The sequence below is a fragment of the Zalophus californianus genome, chromosome 2, assembly GCF_009762305.2.
Source record: "Zalophus californianus isolate mZalCal1 chromosome 2, mZalCal1.pri.v2, whole genome shotgun sequence".
NCBI classification, from domain to species: domain Eukaryota; kingdom Metazoa; phylum Chordata; class Mammalia; order Carnivora; family Otariidae; genus Zalophus; species Zalophus californianus.
In genome coordinates this window covers 38,223,053-38,242,201 of record NC_045596.1, presented here as the reverse complement: position 1 = coordinate 38,242,201, position 19,149 = coordinate 38,223,053, and the positions used below count along the sequence as shown (strand labels likewise).

At 34.8% G+C, this 19,149-nt stretch overlaps 1 protein-coding gene across 8 annotated transcripts in view; it reads left to right on the top strand.

Annotated features, from left to right (window-relative positions):
• GABRA2 (gamma-aminobutyric acid type A receptor subunit alpha2) overlaps positions 1–15,170 on the top strand; it is a 125,332-nt gene extending 110,162 nt beyond the window's left edge. For 4 of the 8 annotated variants that reach the window (XM_027599562.2, XM_027599559.2, XM_027599560.2 and 1 more), the window contains 2 exons: positions 1,702–1,881; positions 7,579–11,838. In XM_027599562.2, the coding sequence (XP_027455363.1) occupies positions 1,702–1,881; positions 7,579–7,875 (477 nt within the window). In that variant the 3' untranslated portion in view covers positions 7,876–11,838. Of the gene's footprint in view, positions 1–1,701; positions 1,882–5,971; positions 7,541–7,578; positions 11,839–14,651 lie in introns of those variants that run through there. The other 4 variants (XR_003520899.2, XM_035726253.1, XM_027599563.2 and 1 more) reach the window with 4 other exon arrangements.
• Positions 15,171–19,149: the final 3,979 nt, after the last annotated feature.

Genomic DNA, 19,149 nt, shown 5'->3' with positions numbered 1-19,149 from the left:
TATTTCTCACACTCCCTAGTCATGTTTCTCTCCAATATGTCCTCCACGTTAGTGCTAGGGTCATCTTTCTAAATGGGACTCTGATCATTTCATTTTTCATCTCTTTAAGGAATTGTTGAGTTCTTAATGTTAACTGCTGAACTCTAATGAATTCTTCAAGCTGTCCAGCTAATATGGTCTATATATAGCTATATATAGCTTTCTATATATATATATATATATCTATAAACTATATATAGCTTTCTCATAAGTTTATATATATATATGTTGAATAATAAAGAAAATATTACTGTTATCTATTGTGCACTTCCTACTATGTGCCTGGGAATATCTCTGTGTTAGAAATGAGAAACTAGGGGCGCCTGGGTGGCTCAGTCGGTTAAGTGTCTGCCTTCAGCTCGGGTCACGATCCCGGGGTCCTGGGATAGAGCCCCACATATGGCTCCTTGCTCAGCGGGGAACTTGCTTCTCGCTCTGCCTGCCACTCCCCCTGTTTGGGCTCGCTCGCTCTCTTTCTCTCTGACAAATAAACAAAAATAAATAAAATCTTTAAAAAAAATAGAAATGAGAAACTATAGGATTGGTTACATAAAGTTACTTGCTCAGGATCACATCTAATAAGTGGTGCATCCAAGACTGAACACAGAGCTAAAGTGCATGCTCATATTCTTCCTCTAGCCATTACAAACATCCCCAAATGTCCATGCCACTACACTTCTCTGTGACATTAGATGTGCTGATTTCTTTTGCTAAAATGCCCCCTCCTTCCTTCCCTAACTGATGAACTCCTATTTACTTCTTAATATCCATCTGATTTTACTTAATATTGAAACTTTTTAAATGAATGTAATTGCCACCCAACACAAATTCCTCTTGTGTAACCTTATTAAATTATACTTTTACTGTAAATATTTTTGTTTCCAACAGTAGGCTACATGATCTAAGAGGATAATAGTTTTGTCCTACTCATCATTTTCTCTATTACCTGGCATAACAGTTAGCACATAGTTTATTTGAATTAAATTAAAAGTAAATAACTCTAGTCTCTAGATCATTTCCATTTCTAAATCTAAGTCAGTGGTTCTACACTGGCCAAAAGAAGTATATTCTATGGAAACACACTAGATATTAAATTACTTAAAACACAGACTTAGCAACATAATATCTGAACTAACATGGAATGTGTCATTGTTTTGTGATTCATGCCATGCAATTCATAGAAAACATCACATTTTAAGTGTTTTATTCATTTATTTGCATTTTTTAACATCCTGCCTTGTTCCAAAAGCATTTCAGGCAGTTTACCAAAAGAATGCATGTACTTAAACTCTTATAAAATAAAACATAAGTAGAAGTAGGATATTAGGAGGAAGGAAAATAGATGCAAATATGTCCACCATTGGGGCCAGAACATTTACTGTAGTCCAGAGCTAGAGAAGCTGAGTTTTAAATTCTGAGCTTCTTGGCTGTCAGAGTAAACCATGGGCCTTGGGGGGAGGGGGAGGAGTTACTATCTTTTTTTTTTTTTTTTTTTTTTTAATGGGAGCATAAATTTTCTTAGGGAAAATATTTTCCTACACTGAATTATATAAAACAATATCATATGGGTTTTATATTAGGGAAAGCTGGGTACTGTTGAAAGTAATGTCAACATTTTCCCAATAAACGCAGTAATGAATTTCATATTGATGTTTCTTGTAGTCCCCTTCAATAAAAGCTGAAGGCATTACATTAACATACAACTCAGTGAAGGCAATTCTTCAAGGAGCTAAGCTAATATGGTCCAAGTATATAGCTTTCTCATGGCCCAATTTAATCCAAGGAAAGACTTTAGAGTACTTAGAGAAGTGGATGGACTGTATAACCTTCAAACAATCTTCTGTAAGTATCACTTTTCTCAGTCAGGATGGCTAGCAGACAGTTAACAGCGTATTATCTGACCAAGGAGCATGTTGTTGCTTTACAATTGGTGGGCTTGCTAGTGGCCACAATAGACTAAAAAAGCAACATGATATATATAGCAAGAGCATAGATTTGCTACTTTGGCTACCTTGGGTTTTTCCCAAACACTCTCTTATTTAGTGTTACATTTATGAGAGCTCCATTTCCTTAGTCTAAGGACAGTCTCTGCTATTCTTTCCAATTCTGAAACCATGTGATTATTATTTTTATTTATATCCCAGGTCACTTTGCTAATAGATGGCTGTATTTTAGATCGGGCATTTTCTCAAGTTATTACCACATTATTTTATCTAATACTCTAAGGAAGCTGAGATTGGTTTGCCCCATGGTGTAAGACATTTTGATTTCTATAATCTGAATTTTCCAGACTTGAAATCTTAAATACATATTCAGACATTCTAATAAAGTAATAAATTCAGAATATTCTGAATCCTATAAAACATTGTTTAAAAAAATAGAAAAATTAATTAGTATGGGCTATATTTCATTTTCATTCCACTTCAGTAACATCATCAACAAATTCTATAGCGGCATATTTTACTCTTTTCCCCATATAATGTCTAAAAATACATAATTCACTGATTTTGTGTTTAGCCACATTTTCCCCCTTCCCACTTATATGAGTCTCAATTATAACAAAACAACTTCCATAAACATGCGGAATAGTAAAATTGAGGACTTTCAAGATCATTACATAGCAGAATTGTAGGACATACAATGGGAATCTAGTTTTTATGAATCTAATCAATAGCTACTCTATAAAATACTTCATATTTTATATATTATATATTTTCTAAATATGTATTTTTGGTCACAGTAATTCTTGTACATGTCATTTGGTATAAAGTAAACATTTTTTGAGCCTTTTTATATGTTAGGAACTCTGCTAGGAGCTCTGCATTGCACAGTCTGTGCTTTCGAGGTGCTTACAATCAAGTGGAAGAAAAAATAAGTGAAAAAAGCATTTTTCATTATTGAGACAAACACTAGGGTGCTATGGAAGCACATGGAAGGAGTACTTATTGCAATAAGAAGTGATTTTGAGCTGAGTCGGTATAAAATGGATCTGACTAGGGGGTCAGTGTGGGTTGATTATCAGTTCCTGGCTCAATTGTGGTATCATTCACAAGTTAGGGAATGCAGCAAGGTGTACAGAATTAGGTTGGGAGTAAAAGTAACGTGAGTTCATTTCTGGATATTTTATGTTTTAATTACCTATGGAATATGTTGATAGAGAAGTCTACCTTAAACATAATGGGTAAGAATTCTGATGAGAAGTATTATGTTAGTTATCCTTGTATTGGTAACAAAAGCCTTAGCAGTTACTTATAATTAATAGAAAATAGCAGTGTCCAGTTGCTTTCATGTCCCCCATTCTCCTTCTGTTTGGTCTCATTCTTCACATTTAACATTATTTTCTTTACTTACATTTTCAGCCGTACCTGACCTTATTCTTAATATGAAGTGGCCTACCTAAGAGACTTAAAGCAGAAATACAGAATGATCAAATTAGACTATGAGAAAATAGGTAGAAATCAGAGCTTGCCTAATTCTCAAAAGAAACAAAAACTTCATATAGAAACATGAACATTAAAAAAATTATCTTGCGGGTGCCTGGGTGGCTCAGTTGGTTAAGCGACTGCCTTCGGCTTAGGTCATGATCCTGGAGTCCCAGGATCGAGTCCCACATCGGGCTCCCTGCTCAGCGGGGAGTCTGCTTCTCGCTCTGACCCTGTTCCCTCTCAGACTCTCTATCTCTCATTCTCTCTCTCTCTCCCAAATAAATAAATAAAATCTTTAAAAAAAAAAAAGTTTAAAAAAAATTATCTTGTGGCAGTTAGTACTGGTTTGAAGAGTTAACACAACAATAGACTTCATTGCACTATTTCCCTTCAAGGCTGAGGGTCTGAGTGTAGGCCAAGGGTCACACTGAATAAAGTAGAATTAGTCTAGAAAGGTCAAAATCACTGGCCCCAGTACTCAGCCTGCTGATGGTCTGCCTTTATCAGAGGCTTATATAGATATTCAAAGAGGATTTAAAACATAATATATCAGTTTGGTTCTTTTTACTAGAAGTTAGTAATGAATAGGGCAAGGTAATATCTTCTAGTAATGGCCTAGAGTCTGAATATTTTTTAATACTATCACTAGCAGATCTATGTCTTACAAAGAACAGTAATAGAATATATTATGTGGATTTAATCTGTGTACTTTGCTTTAGCAGATCTGAGAACTGTAAGTCAGCTATGACTTCAATAGTATTTTTTCTCTATATACATGATATTAATAATTTTAAATAGGAACAATTTGCTTTACTGTAGATTTGTGACAGTTACTCTCAAATGGACTGAGGGGAGTTTTTTTATCCTTTAAAACAAGACTTTGTAAGATCTGAGCCAGAAAGGCTTTACGAGGCTATGACTGGCAATTGAGAAGTTTAGCACCATGAAGGTACCCTGTGCTTCATTTAATGAATTGGTAAGAAACTACAGGTGTCCACCACTGGGTTTTGACTACAGATAGTTCATGACTGTTGCACTTTTGCTTGCTGTTGGTTCTGAAAATAATCAAGTTTCCAAGTTCCAAGAGAGCATTGTGAAGTCAAGCCATCGTCTTGTCAGGTACGGAGCTTGCCTCTGAAGTTTATACTTATATTCAGAGATTGAAGCCATACTTTGAGCAATGAAGAAAAAATATGAAATTTTGTTCTTTGTAGTTTAAGGCAATAAAAGTTACAAACATACATTAAAATTATTTTTAACACTGCATATTATAGTATCGACAGTATTGGGATAAAAAAGAAAACACCAACATACAAACATGCAGGGGTGATATTTGGTCGGTACTTACTGGTACAGCCCTCTGGGTATTTACAGCTGATACTCATTCAGATTAGTTAAAGTACCTGTTCTGATTTGTTAGTGCGTGTGCTTCAGAGTTTGTTAAATAATTTTAGCATCACCTGTGGGTTTATATACAATTGGAGGTTATTTGCGTTGGGCAGGAAGGAGGTTGGTAAGAGTCAGTACAGAGTTTCTATCTGTAGACTCCTCTTGCAACAAAGGACATTTGCATTTAAGTTTTTTGTGAAAATATCTAAGCCCTGCACCATGAATCTTAACCTAACTTAAATGTCCCTCTTCCTTTCTTGAGTTCCTCCATGCAATGTTTATGTCTTCTTCCAAAGATATAAAGTATATTGTCTATACATTTTATAAGCCAGTATTCTTGTTTAGCTTGTAATAGAGTTATAACTGTTACTGCTCTCCACTATGAGGCTGTGCTTTTCAATGTGGTTTGAATATTCATTTATTCATTCAATTCTCACAACAGTTCATTATGGCTTTGGTATAATTATCCCCCCCCCCTTTTTTTCCACCTGGAAGCTGAAGCAGGGAGAGGTTAAGGAACATTCCCAAAGTCCAAATTCTCTCTAAGTACAATTTGATATTATTTTAAATGATATTTAGGTAGAATTGAAATAATGATAATATAAACACTATATGTTACATACTTTATGGTTTAAAGAGTCTTTTTAGAGGATTGACCTAGTGATACAAACTTCAATTGGAGAAATTTAGGTAAAAGTGTACTCCCAGGTTTCAAATAGCTTCCTCAAAGAGAAAGTCACACAGTATGATGTTTAAAGCAGAAGTTCAGAAGTCACACACATCTGAGTTTGTGTGATCTTTCAGCCACTTGGTAAACAGGAGACCTGGTTATGTCATGAAACCTCTTTAACCTCCATTTTGGAATTTATAATATAGGGTTAATAGAACTTACCTCCTCTCCAGGAGTGAAGTTTTTCACAAATGACACCCTCAGGCTTACCACTCAACCTGACACATCCTAGTGCTCAGAAGGTGTTAGCTATTATCTGGCTATCAGTTATATAGTCGGGGATGACTCTCCATTTGTAACATGGGAACTGCATGTGTCATTACAGAATAAAAGCTGTTTTGTAGCTTTCATAATGGTGGACCCTGAACCCTTTCCTTCTGTACTCCAGCCAGGTCTGGAAGAATGCCTCATCAGCAAGGGAAAGAGGAGAGGGAGAAACCCGATGCCAGTGAAGGACAAGAAATCCAGGCCTGTTTTCAGATCCTCTTGGGCTCTCAGAGGCCCTTTCTTATCTCCTTTTACCTGAACATTTTGAGAATACTTAATTGAAAATACCTGATAATTCGAAATTCTGTTCTAGGCCAGTTGATCCTCTAAATCTGTTGATTTACACTCTTCATTATTTTGGATAATTAATAGGTGGCTCAATTTTGTTTGCATTTAGATAACTAAGAAGACATTTATACTAGTATAGAAATGCAGGTAAATATTATTTATATTTTAAGGTTCATGAATTCAGCTGCATATTATGTGCCTACCTGGCGGAAGGCATCATGCTAAGTTGATAATGGTAAACAAAGCAGAAGTAGCACCAGCCTTTATTGAACTTAGATGCTAATGAGAAAGGAAGATGTCAATCAAATAATTACACAACTAAAGAAAGAATTTATACATTTTGAAAAATGCCGTGATGGAAGTAATCTGAGTGCTGTGAAGAGTGCAGATGGCCAAAAAGACTGTGCTAGATGGAGTGGTTAAGAGGGTCTTTTTGAGGACAAGACTAAGCCAAGACCAAAGTATGAGAGGGGATTGATGACATGAAAAACAGGATGGAAGGGAGGCCCTCCAGGCTAGGAAGTAGCATGGCCAAAGGCATCAAACAAGAAAGTATTCCTGAAAACTGAAGTTATTTCATGGGACTAGCATATAATTAATGAAGTAAAGAAGCCATGGTAAGAACTACTGATTTTGTTCTCAGTCCCATGAGATAGTGTTTAAGAGAGTTAAGCTGAGGAGTGACGTGATCCCACTGATGTCTTAAAAAAAAAAAATCCCTGTGGCTGTAGTGTGTCTAATGATTGGACAAGGTCAAGTGAAGCTCTAATGATTGGACAAGGTCAAGTGAAGCTAGGAGAGCACAAAGCATGTTATCTGGTCCAGGCAGGAGGTAATAGTGAGTCATATTCGAGTGGGTGGGGATTAGGAGGAGAAACCGGTTGTGGATGAGCTAGGCAAAAAGCAAAGTTTGTATTTTATCTTTGTCCCACATTTTTAATATTTATTTCACTGCCAACTGTATATGGTTAGTTTCCCATCATATGAGTAAAGCGTTTGACACGAAAGAGAGAAATCCTGTTATCTAGTTAAGGAAGTTAAATTTCTCTATTCAAAAATTGTGGTCATTGTAGATGATCATTCCTCTTGTTAAAATATTTCTACATTTCATTTATTCATTCTCTCATCCATTCAGCAAATATTTGAATAACATATAAGAGTCAAAATGTTGCATTGTTTATTAGATGTGTGGTTTTGATTGTTTCTTTTCCATGTAAACAACAACAAAAAATGGTTCTCCAAGAAAATGGTATCCTTGATTTTACTCTGGAGCTTTCCTCATGGTTTCAGGACTCCTTTTATTTATTTCCCTAAACTTCATCTTTCTAATGGATAATGATGTTTATCAAGATACTTTTCTTCAGAATTTGAACTGGAGTTTGGAAAATGTTAAGTAGCAGGCTCAACCCACATTGTGTTAATTCTTGTATTTCTCAATAGAAAAAAGAAAAAGCCTCTGTCATGATACAGAACAATGCTTATGCGGTGGCTGTTGCCAATTATGCCCCGAATCTTTCAAAAGACCCAGTTCTCTCCACCATCTCCAAGAGTGCAACCACGCCAGAACCCAATAAGAAGCCGGAAAACAAGCCAGCGGAGGCCAAGAAAACCTTCAACAGTGTTAGCAAAATTGACAGAATGTCTAGAATAGTTTTCCCAGTTTTGTTTGGTACATTTAATTTAGTTTACTGGGCTACGTATTTAAACAGAGAACCTGTATTAGGGGTCAGTCCTTGAATCTAGACACAGGTTATCTTTGGGATGTATAGCAACATAGGACTTTGTTTGTTTTGCTATGTACAGTCTGACTAATAACTGCTAATTTGTGAACCAACATGTACAGTATGTATATAGCTATAAAGCTTACCAGTAGACCTCTAACGGAGACACGCATTTGCTAACTTGTGGAACTACAGGCAGAAAGCACCCCATTCCCAAAGAGCCATTGCCTTTTTTAAAGATTTACCCTAGGAACTCGTTTATAGTGGGTTTCACATGATCTAATTTGTTTCCTACTAGTGATGAAAGTGGGGATCCCATACCACACTTGATGAACTCTTTTGATTTAGGTCTTAAATAGGACTGTTTTCTCCTGTTGCCTAACTATAACGTAAGGTAACACTGTCGTTCCAAGATGAATTCTTCTAAATCACAGAACCTCGTATCTGCCACATCATTTCCCTTCATGAGTGCTCCGAATCCCTGCTAGTGTAATTGGAAGCTTAGCACACATCAGAAGAAAAACTAGAGATCTGAAATCAGCTTTTAATTACTCTGTATAGCATCTATAGCAACATATTACCGCATGACAAGCTCAAATAATTACGAGTCACTCCTGACAGGATGTTAATTATGCCTAGAATTTAATAACTATCGGAATGTCATGGTCATTACATTTTAGCATCAGAGTTTATTTGGGAGTAATAATTGAAATCCTACAGATTATTTTAATCATTGGAAACTACCTTAAATTAAAAAAAAAAAAGACAGATATGTCTTACTCTTTCCAGGTATGTGTTGTACTGAAATTGATCAGCTAAATTTTCTTGGTGCTGGAGACTGGAAAAAGCATCCAGTTTGGCTGCTGTGGAGCAACATTCATATTGGATTAGAAAATTGTGCCAAAAACTCCCACCGATGAGAATTCATAGGTGTCCCAGCATATAGATGAGCACTTACACGATTCTCTTCTTTCCTGTTTACTGCAAATTCTGCCTTAAGGCCTCTTGTCATCAGGACTCAGAAGCCACTAATTACAAAGGAAAGGGCAGTTAGTTGGCACATTTTTCTGTCTTGAAGCAGCGCTTTCAGATAAGAATTAATGTAAATCTGCTTTTGTAAATTGCGACTTTAAATTTCACTGGCTCAAATTTACAACAAGCTTTGTATACCAGAAGAGGTTTTGGTAAGAGTTGAACATTTTTAAACAGAAACTTTAAAGCATCACCAACAGATTCTGGATTAGTTCACATACGCACATGAGTGTACGTGTGTGCACGCACACCCACCCACACACACCCACCCCCACACATGCATACTAATTAAATTAGAACACACACACACACAAATAGCTAAATTAGAAACCAGTTTTCAATTTTATATAATTACTAATTATTAATATGTAAAATTCATTTTTCTTTTAATATTTAAAATATACTCTCTATGCCCCTGAAATGTATTAACAGAAGTTAACAATTGTGTCTCATGCCTAGATTTAACATTTTTGGCATACCCCCAGATCCTTTTGACTCACATCTACATTAGCAGTTATTAGTTGACTTTTACTGATAGATACACCTTTATGATGGTGTTTTTGTAGAAACATAAGTAGTCAAATAGTGGCATTTCTTGCAGTTTTGTACAGTATTTCAGTATAGTGCATAAATAAGTATGTTCATAAAATCAAATAAAAGGAGTATCTTACGGAAATAAGCAAAATCACAACAAAAATTGCTATTCCTTTGCCTCGTTTAAATTTTATTTTTTTTTCATTTTCTTTGTTTTAGTGTGATTCTATTATGTGCTTTGCATGACTGTATTAATACCAAGGTCACAAATGCATCTTATTAACAGAATTTGCCGTGAAGACAGCTTTGACATTAAAAATTCCCTCACAAAAGGTAATCCGTAATCCTTAATAAAATAAAATTGTTACATGAGCTAATAAATCTATTTCTTTAATTCCCTTCCAATTACAGCTTCTTTGTTATCTAAATAGTTCTAACATATACACTTTATTCGTATACTGAAATAGAAGATATTCTATTTTCCTACACATTTAAATATAACCTAGATCCTCGGTAGAGTTTAAGAAAGTGCGCAACAGTCTAAGAAAGTGCACCATGCTTGAGGGCAAGCAATAAAAATGCTTGTCTGGTATTCATTATTAGATACTTTAAAATGTTGTTTTTGTAAGTTCTGCATTTCCCCCTTCATGTCTGACTATAAATTATTAATTTATAAATATGTACATATGTAAAAATAGTTGTAAATAGCAGTTTCTGTGTGACAACAGAAAAGACTCATCTTTACCTTTGACAAAGGGCTGCACCTACATTGATGGCACCAGTTTTATTAACATTTATGGTAGATTGGCCAGAAAAGTTACTCTTACTGTTATCCTTATTTTTCGTTTTCATTGCCAAAATCTTATTTGAGCTTAACAACATCCCGACAGTTCAGATTTTCTGATAATGTAGATAAGGATTTTCTATTATTTCTCCACTTTGCTGTATTTTTTTATGCACTTCTTAATCTTTTAAAGTTTAGATAAATCAAAGGGAGCTTTCGGTCTTGCAGGAGAGAGGGAGGATGCTCCATGAAAAATGATTTTAAATTATAGAACTATACTGTTTACAGTCATTCTCCCTTCCATAAAGCATTTTAAAGATGCAAAATAGAAGTAACATGAATTTATTAAAATGAGACCAATTTTTCAGGAAATACATTTTTAATATACTAACAAAGGTCTCTTTGGCCCATAATATGATGCCTATTTCATGCAGTTGTACATTGACATAAAGAGTTATGGTATGTACAAAATGTAGATAAGAACATGTGCATATACAGAGATAGAGTCTCATTATTGTATAGCTAGTTGCTGCTCTGAATCAGCTAATATTTATTCAACAAATATTTTTTTACCTCCTACTATGTGCCATACCATGGGGATGATGTTAACACTTATATCACACCCACAGAATTTAATTGAAAATTAAAGTGCACCTTCTTCTTCTAAAGACTTAAGATCAAAGGCTAAATGGAACACATGAATTAATTTAGCACTGAGAGTTGTTCTAATGAGCTATATCATCATGAGTGTGCTTAAGATAGTGGCTGTTTTGTTTTTTCCTCCCATTCATGTTCCTATTTTTCAAAACAAAAAAGGAACAAATATAAGCATTTAGTAATGATTTTAAACAGTGATTTTTAAAATGCCAACGTTACTTTTTAGCAATCTTCAGGGATCTCTCTCGAATTTATCTCAGGTTTGGATAAGTGATCCCCTTGAGTGACATTTTCCATTTTTTTTCTTGAATATTTCATTGTTTATTTAAAAAGAACACAGACACTATTATTTCACTCATATTTTTCTTTGATATATAAAAGATGTAATCCAGTATTTAATTACGATATGGTTCTTTTTATATTCCTGGCTAAGGGAACTCAATTCTGCCATGGTATCATAGATTCTAGAGGGGTGCCAGAGCTCTGTGGATTCTGTCACTATTGTACTTTGGCATGGCCTGTCATCATTTCAGTGAAGGGACAAGAGAAGTAAGTCAAGTCACCTGCAAAGTCATGGTTCTTCAGCATCTATTAAGACTTTTTTCAAATGCTTCATTCTTGATGCCTCAGACAATACCTGTGAAATGGGGAAATGCTTATTACTTAACTTGAAACTGAGACCATATTAATAGGTTTACCAAACACCAAACTGTATAGGTTGTTCCTGTTGTTAGTCTTCTCACATTCTTACGTGCATTTGCATATTTTTGAAGCAATTTGCAGCATTTTTTTCATATAAAAAGATTCAGAATTTCAAGGGAATCAAGCTGACCCATTGCTCCCGGTAGTACATTTATTTAGCTTTTTAAAAAAATTTTAATTCAATTAATTAACATATTAGTATATGATTAGTTTCAGAGGTAGAGTTCAGTGATTCATCAGTTGCATATAACACCCAGTGCTCATTCATCACATGCCCTCCTTAATGCCCATCACCCAGTTACTCCATCTCCCCCACGCCCCTTCCCTCCAGCAACCCTGAGTTTGTTTCCTATGATTAAGAATCTCTTATGGTCTGTCTCCCTCTCTGATTTCTTCTTGTTTTATTTTCCCCTCCCTTCCCTTATGCTCCTCTAATTTGTTTCTTAATTTCCACATATGAGTCAAATCATATAATTGTCTTTCTCTGATTGACTTATTTCACTTAGCATAATACCCTCTAGTTCTATCCAGTTATTGCAAATGACAAGATTTATATAAAAAGATTCAGAATTTCAAGGGAATCAAGCTGACCCATTGCTACCTTGTAGTGAATTTATTTTCCTTTTAATTGAGGTTTCATGGGCACATTGGGTTTCCCTCTTATTAATTCAGAGTATATAGAAGCATACCATTTAAACTGAGGAGGGCTGTGGTTATTTTTAATATTCATGCTTGGAAACCAGAGACACTGTATCAAAATTACTCAAAACAGTGTGGACAAGACAAAGTATAATCTTTTTTCTTTATTGAATTCATGCTTTAAAAGATGAAATCCAGTTTTAATGAAATTTTTAATATCCATAATCTTTTGTAACCAGCATTTATATAAAAATACTAATATTTTCCATTAGTGTAATCACTCACATTTTCATCAAATTCAAAAACAAATTTAGGGCCTCAAAAACAGGGAAAGAAATATCAAAGAGAAAAACCCACTAGAAAAAATGAGGCTGTTGCTAATTAAACCTAGTGAAGCATTTTCCCTTTTTAACTCCCAAGAAAAGGGAGAAATTATATGCGTGAGTGTATACAGAAATGTTTAACAGTTATGATTCCATCATGGTAAGCATCATGATGAAAATACTAAAATAGATGAAATTCATGTGAAGGCATGCAGGAAAGGTAATCAAAAAATTATTCAAAAATTTATTTCTTATAAGAATTTGGTATCATCGTGTTTTTCTTGAAAATTCTTAATCATTCAACATATTTATACCACTGTTTTCAACTTTATTTAGTTGAAATAGTCTATATTTGTATTTATGAAGAACATTTCCTCATATACATAATTATATTCCCCACTTTAAATCACCTTCTCTGTGTTGTAGTTAATACATAATATCAGTTAATATGGCCAGTAGGGAAGAACAACCAATAGATGTTTCAGTTTATAGTTCCCAAAGAACCCTTAATAAGTTCTTAGCTTTGATTAGAAGTGTGTGTGTGTATGTGAGTGCATGTGTGTGTCTGTGTGTGTATTTCCAGGTATGAAAGAACATTTTGAGAAATTCAGACAATTTTATGAAATCTAAACAATTTATTAATCGGTCCAATCTCAAATGTAGCTCCTATTAACTAGCCATTAACTTAGTCAATAGAATAGTTTTTTTCAGTAGATCCATAACAAAATTATTAGTTGGAATTTAGTCTTGAGCCATACATATGGTTAGAAATAGCCTTCCTATAAAGTTGTAAACATCTTTCTGCTGTATTTCTAGTTGGCTCAAATGACTTCACAATTCTGCTTGTAAGGCAGGATAGGAAAATCTTTGAATTCCAAGTTTGTAAATGGAGGTTTGTGAAAGGTTTCATTAAATTAAATATCTTGTTGATCGTATGCAAATACCTAGTCATCTATATTCATTACTGGTCAGTTTCATACCTTTTTGAATCGAGATGGTTCAGAGTTTATTCTTATAGAGAGCTCATCGCATGCTAGTTGATATTCTAAGCCCTTCACATAGAGTACCTCATTCAGTCCTCACAACAACCGGAAATCACTGTGTGATTCTTGAAGTTCTGGAAGTTTAGAATTTCTATATAGTACACCGACATGCTAGTCTAACACATATTTTAGACAAAGTAAAAAAAAAAACTGTATTTTTCTCTGCTTTAATTCAAATTTATATTCATACCTTTTGAGGGGCGTCAATCATTGAAAAGTCCACCATTTGCTTTTCTATATGACAAAACCAAGCAAATACTGAACTATAAAGCAACCAAGAACCCATTTTTGTGAAACTATTTATTCACAAACATTGATTACAATTTAGTTTCTAGGAGTATGTTGCGTTTTTCTTTTTTGAACCGTAGGTAATGATAATGTATAAAAATGCTTAAAATTGATTAAGCATACTCTTTCTTTTCTTCTTTCTTTTTCTTGGGGGGGCCAGTTTTGTTAGGAGTCAGGTTTTGTTTTACTTGCCATATGGTTGGTTTCATGACATTTAAACTCATTGGATTTAAAGAATTACGTATTGACTTCATCCGTTTGTTGCAAGTTACTATTTATAGAAAGAAGTCTAAACAGACCCCAAATCCATGCCAAAGTTGGGATTGTTAGTGTTGAAATAGCTCAGTTGGTGTGAAAATTTCGGTTTTTCATGCTTCGTTTTAGAAGACTTACTTTACCCAAACATGCTGTCAAATTCCAGCCTATATTATTGTATAAATATGAGTACTTCCCATGAAGTTCATTTGTGAGAACAAATGATATTAGGAAAGCAAAACAAAGGATTTAGGTATGGAATTACTTAAGAAATAATGGCTGATAGATTCATTCCCATTTATTTATTTTAAAAACATTCAACATAGTAGTTGAAGTACTTGGCTGTGTTTTAAACTGCATAATGGGTGAAGACGTTTAATGTATGATTAGAGTGGCTTAAATGAAACTGAACTTTGAGCCACAATTTTTATGAATTAAACTTTAGCATCCATGGATAAGTTCTTGATTACTTATTGATCTTAAGTGCCTGCTCCATAATTGATTTAAAGTTTGTTGGTATCCAATTTTCTTCAAGGTTCTCCTGAGAAGATACAAATTCGGGTTTTGGTGTGCTCTAAAATGAAGAATGTTACCGTTCATGAAATATTCCCTTTAGAGTTGACATGCATGAAAACTTACGAAAGCTTCATATTTGTTGCTAAATTTGAAAAAAAAAAAACAGAAAAGAATGAAATGTTTTCCCCTTGCTACATATTAATAATAAAATTACATGCATAGAGAATGCATGATACAGCTCCAACACTAAACTTTGAATATTCACATTAGGTGAAATTTGAAATTTTCTGGGTGACAATATACTTGTATGATAGGTTTTCTCATTTGAGAAAATCATTCGAGAGCTAATAATATTTGTAATTTGTGACCTTGTTGTAATTGGGAAAAGTCACTATTTTTCACATATGTAAGATAATTTGGCCTTTATTGAATGTGTCATTATGCTTGCTGTTTAAAAAAAAATACTAATCAATCACATGCAAATTAATGCTAAACATTATCTTTTTGTACTTATTAAAATTAATTTAAATATATTTGATCTGAAAATTGTGGTTTTTTTTTTTTTTACTCTGGTCATTCATACATGTTTGCTTACAAGAATTGAATTTATTGTGACTTTTTTACATTGGGATATAACAGTGATATTTTGTAATAACGATTTTAAATGTTAATTTCTTAAATTTCTTTTTAAAATAAAAAGTTATAGGGTGACAAGGAAAGTATAAAGCTACCCTGAAATTTTAGGGGGTTCATGAAGTGCTAACGTTGATTCCTTTAACACATTAAGAAAGTGGCGATATGGAAAACAAGTTCATCCAGAAAATTGGCTACTTTCTATCATAAAAAGTTCACATTTACATGAAAACATTCAGTAAAATAAATAAGATTTTTTTTGTTAGATAGACTCAAATTCATCATTCTGTTTGTAAACGGGGAATCTTGCAGCTTTCTCATTCTCTAAGTTGAATGCAGTATTATTTAAATGAACTACTCTTGATTATTATTGCAAGTATCACAAATGAAATACTTTTAAATGTCAAAAAGATATAATAGGAAGCAATTTTTATCAACATGGTGAGTTCTTATGCAATATTTCTCAACTCTACCCACGTTTTAAAATCACCTGAGGAGCTTTTTTGTTTTTGTTTTCTTTTTAGAAAGGAGGGATGGAGGTGGCAGAGGGAGGGAGAGAGAGAGAGAATCTTTTTTTTTTTAAGATTTTATTTATTTATTTGACAGAGGGAGGCAGTGACAGAGGGAACACAAGCAGGGGGAGTGGGAGAGGGAGATGCAGGCTTCCCACTGAGCAGGGAGCCCGATGTGGGGCTCGATCCCGGGACCCTGGCATCATGACCTGAGCAGAAGGCAGACGATTAACAACTGAGCCACACAGGCGCCCTGAGAGAGAGAATCTTAAGCAGGTTCTCCACCCAGCATGGAGTCATGCTGGGCTCCAACTTACAACCCTGAGATCATGACCTGAGCTGAAATCAAGAGTCGGTCCCAAGCCACCACCCAGGCACCCCTGACCTGAGGAGTTTTCAAAAAAAAAACATTGGTCCTACACTGCTTGCCTATAGCATTTAGTTTAGTCTATACTAGTAAAGAAAAAAAGAAACACCCACAAAGTGAAATGAATGTTACAAGTCAATTTTTCATATAATATAGTGAATTTAAGTGACAATCTCAAACCTTATATAACAAAGTATTCATTCTTGAAATTTAATAATTAGAATTATTCTTACTCTTAATTTGTACCCTGTACTTATGAACAATATGAGTGTGTGTATGCACATATATATATATTACAAATGTCATTTTCAGCCTGTGTTTTTAATTAAATATTTAAAAAATTATTTATATTAACACGTTTTTGTTACTATTTTCCTGAAGGAGAGTACACTCAATTTAAATATTGAGGTGAGTATTTACAGCCCCAAGGTCTCATCTCCGTAAAATTATAGCCCACAAAATACTACATTCTTCAACAGCATTCAGCCAGTTTCCCCAATAATTTACAGTCCAGGCTCTGTCAAATTAATGTAGATGAAAACATGCTGTAAATGGAAGCATTTATGTCACCTTTGCTCTGAAGAATTCAGGTAAGAAGCAACTGAGTTTTCAAAGGGCTTTCTGTGGAGTTGGAAGTTTTGTCCCACCTTTAAAATGTAAATCCAAGGAAACTGCTGAGAAAGCAATAAGACTCAAATAATAGTAGTCCCCAAAGATTGTTACACCACCACATGGAGAAAGGTTTATATTCTCAGGTCTGTGGTCAATACTAACTCTTGAAGTTTTTCCGATGCAGACAGAAAACTGGAAAAGTGGAACGACCAGAAGCAAGTAGTAAAAATAACTCTAAACCCTCAATTGCCCCTTGAGAAAATGTTGATTTATATCCAGTGTTCTTGGTTTAAGAAATCAAGGAAATGAATATTTTTTTAAAAGGGTAACCTTTCTCTAGTGCACATTTGGAAGCTTAATTAGTTGGTGTCCCCTTACCTGGAAAATTCACTCCTGTGTAACACTTTATTCCATTAATGGTTTAAGATTTTATACATTTCTTCTATGAATCAACAAAAATAATAAAAATAGAATTTCTAAATTATGTCTTAACATGTTGAATAATAAAAACATCTAAACTAATAACTGAAAAATATCAGTTTTGAATTGCTTGTACACTTACTGTTTAAAAGTTAGCTTTACTTCCAAACTAAAATGCACGTGAAATCTCAGATAAATGTAAAAGTGAAAGAATTTGTCAGTCTTCGGAAGTCGTCATGCCTGCCCCTCCGATCAGCTTACAGGAAGACTCCACAATGGATGTGTGCAGGAGTCACCCTAAGGCTTATCTCAAACTCCACTTCATTCCAGACAACGGAGTCTGTACCTGAGGAGAAAATGTTTATAATTCTCTAGTTCTTCTTCTTGTTTTAAACTTGACTTCATATTGATCATGACATTCCTCTTTTTGATGTTCTGGTACCCTATCCAGTAATTATATTGAACTTTTTAACTCCTTGAGGTCACTTGAGGTAGTGGTGAAGTTACGGTATTTTACTGAAAGTTCTATCTCCTTACTGAAAGTCAGCATCTTCTCCGCGACTCCTTTGACTAAAGCAGGAGCAACTTCCAGCTATCATAAGCCCAAAAGGAACCTAGCAAAAGGATATATGACATCTCAGAGTGAGCATTAAAGGCCCTGAAGTAAGGGAAGATAGGACGGGGGTTACGGACTTTGTTGATGTGTTAAGAGTGACAACTCAGTGCCCGCGTAGCTCCATTCAAATTTTTGAGAAAATGATCAGAGCATTTTGGTTCAATCAGTTGTATCATCTAAAGTCAAAAAGACAGGTGCCTGGGTGGCCAAGTGGGTTAAGTGTCTGCCTACAGGTCAGCATCCCAGGGTCCTGAGATGGAGCCCCGCATGTTCTGACTCCTTGCTCAGCGGGGAGCCTGCTTCTCCCTCATCCTGCTGCTCCCCTTGCTTGTGCGTGCGGTCTCTCACCCCACTCTCTCTGTGTCAAAAAAATAAAATCTTAAAAAAAATAAAGTAGAAAAAAAAAAAATAAGCACAGCTGCTGGGCCCACCCCTCTGCAGGGAGAGAGGGCATTGAAGAGGGGCAAAGGTTCACCATACACCTCAAACAGTGCCTATTACACTCAACTGAGATTTTTTTTATACACTTTGGAAAACTCCAAAAATGAAAACAAAATTTAAAAATATGTAGAAAAAGAGGACAATAAAAAAATTATCGCTGTCAATGTTTATATATACCATTGTATTTTCCAATCAACACAAATCAACTACTTAAGGATGATATGATTTGTAACTGAGCTGTTAAGATGCATCTGATGTCTGCATCATGCTTATATGCATATGATGCATACGCTGGCTGTATCAGGTACATAACATAAAAATACAACTAATGAACATGTAGGAGAGCAGAGAACACATGAATTTCATAGACTTTGTCATAGACATCTCCATTGTCAAAGTTACGTGTGCTTAGTTTACATTGGGATGAGAAGCCATCTACTTTATGACACTGACAACCACCCCTATCAGCATTGTCCCTCAAGAAGTGTGGAGGTGATTGGTGACCCAGGTTAAGTGGATCATGATGTAGATGTGGGGTCCTCCGAGAGGACAAATGTTTTTCATCACCAAATAAATTTATTAGAAATTATATTCTGATAGAAAAAATTTCTTCTTGTTGGAAAAGTGAAAGAGAATTATGTTTTCATCACACAGTATGGGAGAGAAATGTTCCATAGCTGCTCTCTTTTTTTCCCAACTTTTTTATTGTGGTATATGTATATAACATTATATGTACTACCCTAACCATTTTACGTCTACAGTTTGGTGCTAGTAAGTATATTCATAGTGTTGTGCAACCATCACCACCATCCATCTCCAGAATTCTTTCCATCTTGCAAAATTGAAACTCTGTACCCATTAAACGATTATTGCCCACAACCCCCCTTCCGTTAGCCCCTGGCAACCACGGCTCTAT